At 38.6% G+C, this 11,340-nt stretch overlaps 1 protein-coding gene across 1 annotated transcript; it reads right to left on the reverse strand.

Moving 5' to 3' along the window:
- Positions 1–6,993: 6,993 nt before the first annotated feature.
- On the reverse strand, positions 6,994–11,201 carry LOC132131645 (ATP synthase subunit delta, mitochondrial-like). The gene is made up of 5 exons (XM_059543704.1): positions 10,954–11,201; positions 9,385–9,538; positions 8,181–8,269; positions 7,221–7,360; positions 6,994–7,121 (listed from the first exon to the last, which is right to left on the reverse strand). Exons 1-4 carry the CDS (start codon positions 11,065–11,067, stop codon positions 7,238–7,240), a joined length of 480 nt encoding a protein of 159 aa, XP_059399687.1. The 5' UTR covers positions 11,068–11,201; the 3' UTR covers positions 6,994–7,121; positions 7,221–7,237.
- Between the last annotated feature and the right edge of the window lie 139 nt (positions 11,202–11,340).

Genomic DNA, 11,340 nt, shown 5'->3' on the forward strand with positions numbered 1-11,340 from the left:
CTGATACAACATCAAAACATCACACATGGCTAAATTTTAATGGCCATAAATAGAGAAATATGGTGTAGTTACAGCATCTACAAGCAGCGGCTGAAGGGCCATGCTAACTAACAAAACCTTGATCACTAATTGCATCAAGCATTTCTTTGTGATGCTTTATATCACAATTTTGTAATGACTAAAAATAAAGCATGAAACGTTGGGGTTGAAATTAGTGAGACAAAAAATAAATAAATAATAATAATTGCTAAAATAAGAATATATAATGTCCAGTGGGAAAAACAGCACACTGGCAATCATGACTTTTCATTGGATCATGGAAGAAACTCTCAACCTTTAGATACTTTTAAATTAATAACCCTTTATGCTAAGAGGAGAAAAGAGACTGATGCAGTCCATGTTTAGTCATGTCGGTATCATGTGGAGCAATTCTAGTGCCTAGCAGTTAATTAGTTGAAGAGGTCTATTTGTACTCTTTGTTAATCTATCTGGCACTATAGGCAAGAGGATGGGTTTACATGCAAGGCTAACTTAATGTTATGCTAATGTCCCTGAGGACTTACATTTTTATTTTTGAGATGCATGACTTGTTGATTGGGTTACGTTTGCAGTGCATCAACACTAAAGGTTCATTAGACGCTTTGTACACTAATATTGCACACTGTCCATGAGGTGTTCATACTTGGCGCAAAACCACACCAGCAACCTTCTACTTATTACATGTAGTGGCTTCCCATAATCTGAAGCCTTGTGAATTCTAGGAAGGGATCTATTTAAGGGTTTGTCCTCAAATGAACCCAGTTACTTCTACCCATGTAATACCTTATCAGTATTCTGTAACTGCTGTGATAAAATGTATGCAACATAACACCACAGCTAAACAGCCAAGATGCATTGACCAGTCAGTGATAAGTTGCATGTTCCCCAGTGCACAAGGAATCCTTTTTGCATCAAGTCACTTTAAGGCTGAAAGCTTTTACTAGCTCGAGTCAGCTTTAGCATGCACGTTGACTTTCTGGAATGATGAAGAGTCGGGAGTTCCTGGGAGCACTGCCTCAGAAAGATCGTCATAACATAACTTGGTGAAAGGGCAACTAGGTGGTAAACATAAATAAGCTCACTGTCAAGCATTTGTTTTTCACATATAAGGCTAAGCTATTCGTTTGGATACTGCAAAACTGCTGTCATTACCTGTTGTCACTGTGTCCACCATAAACCTTGACTAATGGCGTCATTGATTTCCCATTGAGGAACTACAGTCAGTGCATTTCTGACCTCGCCTAACCACCCAATCTTCCCCACCACCACCACCAGCTGTTCATACCGGGTCAGCTGACAGAATAAGATCAATGGCTGGGCTCATGGTTATGTTTGATCTGCTGTCTGCCAGCACTAGAAGGCGTCATACATTTGCATGCGGGTGTGGGGCCTTGCGCCAGAGTCCGGTACTTGTCCAAAACAGCATACGCATGTAAATCTAGCCAAGACTACTTGGGTAGTGCTGGATGGAAACTAGCTTGGTGCCATATTTTCCTAGCACTTCAGCACAAGGACATGTGATTAGGAAACCAAGTCACTATATTGTGTAAGGACTCATGCAAAAACCTTAATCTACTAGTACTAGGAATTTACTAGGTATTTCAAATGAATGTGCTAATAAGGGCCAATTAATAATAATAATAATAATAATAAATACACACACAAAAAAAAAACAATCCATGCCCCATGACCTACGGTATATGTAAAATCCAAAGTAATGTTCCTATAGTATGGGATCCATTTAAGCTTAAAAAACCCAAAATGCAAAAATGCTAAGCATATTTTTATGAATTAAACAGTCTGCAGAACTGCTACTACAGGCAATGCACTTACAGATAGCTGGTAGCACAAAAACAAGGGCTCGTTCCTACAAGATGCATTCTTGTATGCAAGACAGAGAGCAACAGGATTTATTAGAATGAAGGGTATCAAAAGTTGAGCTACTTTTAACTTTTAAAGTAGAATGCAAAAATTGCAGTGGAATGCAAAAACGCATTCAGTGTGAACAGCCCTTTACAATGCATTAAAGGTTACATTTGATCAGTTTGTGTGTCCCCTAGGAATCAAACTTATGACCCTGGGATTGCTAATACTCTGCCTCTAATGCATTTACATATTAGTGTAAAAAAAAGAAAACAAAAACGTCTTATATTGTTAATTGATTGTACAGTGATCACTTGGAATGTTGCCCCCGCAGTCTTCTGATATTGTGTGAACCCAACTCACTCAATTTTCTTGTCAATCAAAAGGTGCCAGTTTGAAAGTACAGATTCATGCACAGACATGTGAGTTTACCTTTTTTTAGGGAAATAGTAGGTCTATGTTACAACTGGGTTTTCCCCCAATTGGTTTTCCATGCAGTGCTGGTTTATTCTGCTTATGTAATGCATTCTGAGGGGCAATGTTTTGCACTTAAGAGGAAAAATCAGAGCTGTTTTCCAGCTGGATACCTTACGTGGTAAAAAGCGATGGGGGCGGAGAAGTAAAGTGTTTCTTGATTGGTAAGTTTTAGACAAGACACTTCTAGGTGACATGGAGTCATACGCTAGAGACTGTACAGGAAGTCTTTGGATTCTGTGGTAAGGTTTTTTGAACTGTCAGTCAATTCTTGATGTACCTTACAGAAGACATTTCCCCTGAGAAAAACACTGCCTCATCAAAATGAGTGTGCCTCAACATCTCTGGCCATAGATTTAAACCTTTTCAGTACACTATACAAATGTATTATGATCAGTCAAACATGGCTTTTCTGAAAGCATGCTGTAGAGTATGTGTACAGGGTTTAACTCTGTGCCCATGCCTCACCCTCACTTTCCCAGTCAACTGATTTAACAACCTCACCCTTCTGGAATGTGACAATTTGCCTGGTGGAACACAAGACCGCTGCAAACATCACTGTTAACCTGAGGGGATACAAAGAATTAGCACAACCTTCTGGTTACTGCAGCAGTAACATGCTTTATTTGCAGCCAATAATTAAAAATTATGTCCTACCTAAGTACGTCTTATAATAACGCAGAAAGTTAGCCATTAACATTCTCATTCATCTCAGTTGTGAAGCTTGGACCCCCGGAAGTAAATGCCTGGTAGCCAATCCAATCTCTCTGGAAAGATATATGCAGCCAGATGGTCTACTTGCGACATCTACTAGCAGGGGCTAACCGTTCAGTGATAACCAGCCAAAAAAAAGACAGGCGGAGTCATTATTTGCTATTTTTTTTTAGTACCACAAAAATTTTTAGAATATATATATATATATATATATAGCAAGGTGTATACTCAATATGACTGCTATGAAAGAGCTACGAAGGGACGCTTTGCTAAATGCCCACATGTATTATTGATTACTTGATTGATTACTACATACTACAGCAAAGTTGCCAAAGTTCAGCCAAAAGGTTTTGAGGTGTGTTGTGGATTTGCAGGTTTCTCTAGAATGCTTGCTCTATTTTCTATTTGTAGACACCTTTGCATGTGTGGGTGAGAAGGACAAAAAAGGATGTGGTGTAGGGTCTTTATCGAGAAACAGCCCTAAAAGACTGACTTAAGAGCGGCTGCTTTTCTCAGATCTCCAGCCTTAGTCAATTCCAGTAACTGCAGAACTGGTCACGGATCTGCGCTGGTCCGTATGCCTGTGTAGGCGGGAGTGTCAGGCCTCTGCGCCCACTCCCAGCCTGCATGCAGTATCTCACAGCCACCTGAGAGTCTGAAGCTGTGCAGACTGCAAGCGAAACAAGGTCAGAGCTTCAAGCAGCAAGTTTCTTAACACTGTCCGTTTTCCCTGCAAACATCAGAAGCATGACTGTTATACCCATTCCTGCAGAGTTCAGCTCAGGGGTGTCCAGTCCTGCTCCTGTGGGGCCACCTTTCAGACATTTTTAACAATTAAACAAACCTGAACCAGCTAATCAAGATCTTTAGGAAACTTTCAGACATGCGCGTTGAAGCTTAAAGGTAACTCCACCGCAAAATATATATTTTTTTGTCATAAATCATTTACCCCCATTTCATTCCAAATCCGTAAAAGCTTTGGTCATCTCCAGTTTTTTTTGTTTTTGTTTTTTGATATTTTGGATGAAAACTAGGAGGCTTGTGACTGTCCCATTGACTGCCAAGTAAATTGCACTGTCAAGGTCCAGAAAAGTATGAAAGACATCATCAGAATAGTCCATCTGCAATTAGTGGTTCAATTTAAATTTTTATGAAGCAATGAAAATACTTTTTGTATGTGAAGAAAACAAAAATAACAACTTTATTCAACAATTCGACAAAGTCTTTCATACTTTTCTGGACCTTGACAGTGCAGTCACAAGCCTCCCTGTTTTCAACCAAAATATGTTAAATTGTGTTCAGAAGACGAACAACATGGGGGTAAGTAATTAATGACAAAATTTTCATTTTGGGGTGGAGTATCCCTTTAATTCTTCAAGAAGTTTGACCTCTGGGAGCAGGATTGGACAATCCTGGTTTAGCTAGACCCTTAATTAAACACACCTTGACTATTTTAGGTACTATTGGAATAGGTAAATAACCATAAGAATAACAAAAGTGTAGTAAACAGTAGAACTACTTGCTTTACAAACCAGTGTTCATGATTATTATAATAAATTTAAATAGTATATAACTGGACATTTCTAGATCATTTTGTACCAATCTGGGATATTGTTTCTTCAAAAACCTTTGGTGCTTTAAGCTGGGACATCTTGTCCCTAAAGTTTCATATTTGCATACAGAGGTTTATAAAGTTATTAAAGAGTTTTGCTAGGGCTGGACTTCTGACATAAAGCTGTCTTTTCTCAAGACTGCAGAATAGTAATTAAGTTTATCCTGCAGAGGAAGTTTAAGAATAGAGGCTATACTCACACTTGAGATGTAGGAACAAAATATGAAAACAAGAGAAACACTGTGGGACATAAATAGTACCTTGTGGTTCCTTAACGAGCCAAAGTAATCTTAAAATCTTTGCAACACTGATTTTTGACACCACTGGAATGTGAAAAAGTAAAAATTTCCTTTTGTCAACATACATATTCATTGTTGGCAATGGATTCTCATGCAATTTGGTCAATTATTTAAAATGATTTCATCACAAATATACAGTAAACATGCAAGTTATGCAGTGCAAGTAGAGACTACTGAGCTGTACATGTGCCACTAGCAAGCTGCAGCATGTTGCCACAATAGATGTCTGATGATCATAAAGACACATGTGGTTTAGTCTCTTTAAATCCAGTCGGCACATGCTTATAGCTCTGGAGCGGCCATGTAAACTCACCCTGTACTAAAGCAAATTCTAGCCTTTTACACCACAATGTCGACTGTCTGTAGGATGTTTCTTCTGGCAGCATAGACTAGCTGTATTTCTAACTCTGTAGCTGGCTTGTGAGTGCATTTAGCCAATTGTTTATCAGTTTTTAGGGAACTACAAAATGCATATGAAGACCGCTTGATTAGGTTGAAAAAATATTGGATAAAAATAGTGTACTTTGTACAAAAATAGTGTCATTGACTGAACAATATCTATTAATTGACTCGCTTCGGTTTTCAGTAGCCCCCACTGCAGAACATAGGATCCAGGGGGCGTGGCTGGATCCAAATCTAGATGTGGAGACAGATAGGTGTAGGGGTAGAGATGGATGGATTTATGGATCGGGGGCGGATGATGGGTAGGTTTAAGGGTAGAGATGGATGGCTTTATGGATTAGGGGGCAGAGACGGGCAGGTTTAGGGGTAGAGATGGATGGATTTATGGATCAGGGGGCAGAGACATGTAGGTTTAGGGCTAGAGATGGATGGATTTATGGATCAGGGGGCGGAGACATGTAGGTTTAGGGCTAGAGATGGGTGGGTTTAGGGATCAGGGGTGGAGATGGGTAGGTTTAAGGGTAGAGATGGATGGATTTATGGATCAGGGGGCGGAGACGGGTAGGTTTAGGGCTAGAGACGGATGGATTTATGGATCAGGGGGCGGAGACATGTAGGTTTAGGGCTAGAGATGGGTGGGTTTAGGGATCGAGGGTGGAGATTGGTAGGTTTAGGGGTAGAAATGGATGGATTTATGGATCAGGGGGTGGAGATGGGTGGGTTCAGGTATGTGTAAGGTGGGAGGAGTTGGATCAGGATCCAACCACACCCCTTGGATCTTGTGTTCTGCAATAAGGACCATTGCCTTATCCAAATGCCCTCACTTGCAGTCTTGGCCACTTGAGAGTGAGTGCAGGAAAGAATTGTGCAAGACTGTCCAAGATCTTAAAAATGCCAAAGCGTAGTCTCCTTAACGCACTATAAATCAACACTATCTTGAATACTGCTCCGGAGTGGTATTCAAGGTTTAGTGTACCCCATCATGCATCATGTTCTGGAAATAAATCATGAGACATTTTGTCAAGATCTAATGAGAGGTCATGAAAACCTTTCTAATGTATGTGAAATTTTAATAATTAGATATTACATATATATTTTGGTAAAAAAAGTGTTATGTTTTATCGATGCAAATATGATCAGTGGTGATATTTGCAATTTATTTTTATCACTTAATTAGAAGCACTACAAATGAAAATTGTCAAGTTATAGGGACTACTGCACAGACATCAAGAAGTTTATTTTAAATTAACACTTGCAAGTTTACACAACTATAAGCATGTCCCATAAGGGTAATGGAAAGTTCGACATTAACACAATTGTGGTCTACATCCTCACTTGAACACTTGGACCAAATATAGGAAATGCGTCATATTAGTAGTCAAATGGTAAAGTGCAAAGACCACAAGTGTGGGTATTTGGACAAGGCACATCTCTTTTGGACTTGGAGATCATTTAAGTTTGAACAGTACCATACTGCCCCCTTTCTGTCATGAACCGTACTGTATTCATCCTCAAACATCTTCATATCACCGCAAATACAGCTTCAATTATTTTTGTGGAAAGCAAACAACATTAAAGTGACACAGTATGTTATTTCAAATTAATTTATTGTTAGTTTCATCCACTGTACAAAGCAAGCAGCCAAGTCTTGCGGTTTCTGACTTCACTGGGGTGGGGAATAGATAAAGCCAGAGACCCTTTCCACACTGAATATCCTACTGAAAAACAAAATGAGAAATTTCCCAAATACATTCATATGCAACATTCATTCTACTGTATTTAATGAGTGTAGTCCTGCACGTGTCTAAAATGTGAACATACCAACACAAATCATTTACTCCAGTGCTTTGACGATTGCCTCGTTTGCCTCCACGCTGATCAGAACCTCCGCCCGGGCCAGTTCATCTGAAACACCCGTCAGTTCTGACTGGGCTTTCTCGAGGTTTGCTTTCGCCGTCTGTACAAAAGACATGGCACTCCTGACATTTGGTTCGCATTCACTGTAATCTTGAAGCTGATGTATTGGGTGATGATTCAATCTATAACAACTGGCATTATAAAAGGTGCCATCAGTTGGAACAAGTGTCATACAGAACCGAGAACTTCAATATCTTGAAGCACCTTATAAGTGAGAAAACTCATCTTTGCCTTAAAAATCAATGCTACTGCTGCTTAAGCCACATTCTAGACTAGCATGGCCGTATTTCTCAACAGTGCGAGCAAATAAACGTGGCATCTTTCCTGTGAAGGACATTTGTCACGGTGGCGATTACACAGTGTAAAGGCCAAACATTGCTAGGAGTTAAAGGTCTCTCAGTGGGGATTTGACACATCTGCACCACTTCAACAGTGACTGACCTTTCCTTCCTTATTAACCAGCAAGGCCCCCGAGCACAGCTATCTATATCGGCCTATTTATGTGGAATGAACTCAAAAGAATGAACTATACTCTGTGTCAGAAAAAGGGCAAGTTTGAGAACATCCCGCTTGGAATGAGCTCACTTTCGGTGTGTCATTCTGAACGATCGGTTCATTCTGAGAAAGCAGTGACTAACAGTCTTTGTTTTCAAAAATTGTGCAAACCCAAAACACCCGTGTCCCTTTAATTCTTGAAATGGTATTTTTCTTGCATAATGTGACGCATTTTGCATAACGTGAGTGAATTCAACAACAACAAAACATCAGGAATGGATTGTAAAAAGTGGACAATAAAGCTATGCTTGAATGAGTTTTCTAATGATTCTTTGCGTTGAGATAACACCATAGCAGGGACTCACTGCGAGGTCCAGGCTGTCCAGAGGAACGGCCTCCTCTGCCAGCAGCTGCACTGACGAGTCGGCATTGACGGTGACTGATCCGCTGCTCACTGCAAAACACAAACCATGTTTAATTTCAAGCATGGATGTCTGAGAGCTCACGGGTTACATCTTATTGTTCGTTGAAGCTTGAAGAGGCTCTCCCTTGTGGGACAATCCTGACCCCTTCTGGATGAATTTCTAAACACAAATTAATATCTAAAAGGAATCAGTATCCCAGTAAAAGAGTAGTCATGTGTCTTTACGCTTTAAATCACATTTAAATCTCCTTCTTTCACCAAAGAAAATCATGTTACAAATCTTAATCACTCCCTTTTGAAATGTGCAGGTGAGGACTAAAAAAAGTCACATCCATCATCTATTTTATCAGACTGGATTTAAATGAAATAAGTCGAATCATTGCTCAGGAAGTAAAAACTTCTGAAAATTACCAAAGCTAAAAGTACTTTAAATACATCTTTTTTTGCTCATTTTAAACCAATTATTTCATTAATTTGCTTGTTTGATGCCATGTTAGAGTTTCAAAAAAGGCTGAATAAATAAGTTAATAAACATCTAAACAGTAAATAATAAAAATCAACTAAGCACAGCACTAGCAACACCGAGGTCATGTGTCAAATTACCAGGGAATTCATGAACTAATAAAATGCAATGTAAGTCACTTTGGATAAAATTTAAAAGCGTCTTCCAAATGCATAAACATCAGTTACAGAAAGATGCACAGAAAGATAAAATGATATCCACCCTTTGCTCCACAGTAAAAAAAAAATGATTAAGACTAGTGAAAACTATTTTTCTCTTAAAGAACTAAATTATATAAATTTGCATAATCCTGAAAAAAGAATAATCCTACATGACCCACAATGCTGAAATTATCCTCATGGAAAGTCTATTTTGTGTGTGTGCGCGCGTGTGTGTGTTTTAATGTCATACCAGCTTCCTTGGCTGTTTTCATGGCAAGAAGGTTGAAATACTATAAAAGACCTATTTAAAAAGCTATGCAAGCTTTGAAAATCTACTGTTTTTGCTTCAAATCAAATACTGCAATTCATCTCAGATCTTGTTGGTTTGGAATTTTCTGAAATGAATGGAACCAAGGCCAAAGGAAGTGGGTGCCCATTATTGAGCATTATAACGGATGGTAAAACAGCACAAGAGAACTCACCGAAATATTTGGCAGCGGAACCATCGTCACTGAAGACAGTGACTATGCCGGGCCGGAGCACCTGCAGTGTGGGGACGTGGGCTGGGAGGATACCAAAAGCACCTGTCAGTGTTGGGACATCAATCTGTTTTACGCTGGCTTCCTTGAAGAACACCTTCAAAAGACACAAGCTTAACTGAATCAGATGAACACAGTTTAATGTTAAATATGAAAGCTGCCAACCAAACTATTAGAAGATTGAACTGCCCAAAGGGACAGTGAAGCTTAATGCATTAACTATGACCACTGTGCCCTTGAACAAGACATTAAACCTCAGGTCACTGTAGGGAGACTTATTACAGTGACCGTGCACTTATATAAAAAAAAAAAACGTAAAATTATGAAAGACGTTACAAATAAAATAACGGAATTAATAAAACAACAGAAATTACAATTAATAAATACAAAGCACCTGGTCAATTGGGACAATTTCTTTAAAGAACAAACAAACAAAACGTTTTAAAAAGGTTTCAACACCATCTGAATGACAGCAATCACAGGACATTTATATTGGAAGATATTAATTATATTTTAAAATTAACCAATGCTTAGAGAAAAGTGCAAGACAAAAAAAATATGCTCTAGAAATTTTAAATATGGGGGCGCCAAAAATGGTGATTGTCTATTAATTTACTATCTAACATTTAAAATTTTAAAGTACTGGGGATGGGTTTAATACTTAAGCATAGTAACAGAGTACAGCTGTCAGATTTGTATCTGTATTTGTTCCTTATGTTCTGTGCAATTTTATTTTTTAATGATATTTGTGCATTATTTACATACATGAATTGAATTGAATTTAAAAATTGCATCCAACTGTACAGATAGTAAAATAATTTTTTATTTTGTATAACTTTAATTGACAATTGCTTCTATTTTAAGATTAAGTACCCATCATTCCGACAAATTGTATTGTATTTTTTTTTAATAATAACACAACACATGTATTTTATTATTTTAGTAAAAATAAAATAAAAAACATTTTAAAAAATCAAAATAATATTAAATCATATTTAAAAATATATGTCGCTGATTAACTATTTATAAATAATAATTTTAAAATACTATTAAATATTTTCAGGTTTTGCCTGAGTGAAAACATTTCAGTTCAATGAATGTGTAAAAGTTTTTTTTTTTTTTTAAGTCAAGGTGATCGGTAGCAATGCTAACAGTCTGCTAAAGTCATTCAAACTTGAGTTCCATGTTTTAAAAACCAAAAAACTAATTTTATTTTAATGGTGTCAACATTTTATAATGTTACATTAAATGCATTCGCTTCTGGTGCAAAATTACTAACGTTAATCTAACAACAATGTCTTCATATATTGACGAGTTTAGCTTTGGAAAGAAGCACGCCCAGCACAAACGAATTAAACCGCGACCAGAATAACGAGGATCTCCATGACAACCTGAAAGTATATCGAGATATTCAGAACTTAAAACGTTACTCAAATAATCGTAACCGGTGTCCATGTTGAGCACTAGCGTGTTAGCGGAGTCTGTGTAGGCCTGAGCCCGGAGTGTCGGTACCTGCGTCGGCGATGCGAAAGTGAAGGACATCTGAGCGGAGGGCGCGTCAGCATAACAGCGCGCGTGTCTCAGCGCGGGCACCGCACGACGAAGGAGAAACCTCGCCGCCATCATTTTTACCACGTAGTAGGGACCCGACCTTTACAGCACGGTATTGTAGAGTCTCGGCTTCCAGTCCATCGACAAACAGACAGTGCGCGGCTGATAGGACAAGGGCACGTGCGAGCTTTCCCGTCAGGCCTCGCGAGGACTGTGGGGCTGATGGGACATGTATTTTTGTGTCCCCTAATGCGGCGGGTGTACAGTAATTAATTAATATATATGTGTGTGTGTGTGTGTGTGTGTGTGTGTGTGTGTGTTGTCCCAGATTTAGATTACACGTTAAAA

Source organism: Carassius carassius, chromosome 48 (assembly GCF_963082965.1).
Source record: "Carassius carassius chromosome 48, fCarCar2.1, whole genome shotgun sequence".
NCBI lineage: Eukaryota > Metazoa > Chordata > Actinopteri > Cypriniformes > Cyprinidae > Carassius > Carassius carassius.

Bases quoted from the DNA above. Each gene is read 5' to 3' on its own strand.
- LOC132131645 (XM_059543704.1), bottom strand. From the start codon at position 11,067: ATGATGGCGGCGAGGTTTCTCCTTCGTCGTGCGGTGCCCGCGCTGAGA. The intron at 9,539-10,953 runs GTACCGACACTC...TGTCTTTTGAAG, and splicing joins CTTTCGCATCGCCGACGCAG to GTGTTCTTCAAGGAAGCCAG. The intron at 7,361-8,180 runs GTGAGTCCCTGC...TCTTTTGTACAG, and splicing joins TGGACAGCCTGGACCTCGCA to ACGGCGAAAGCAAACCTCGA.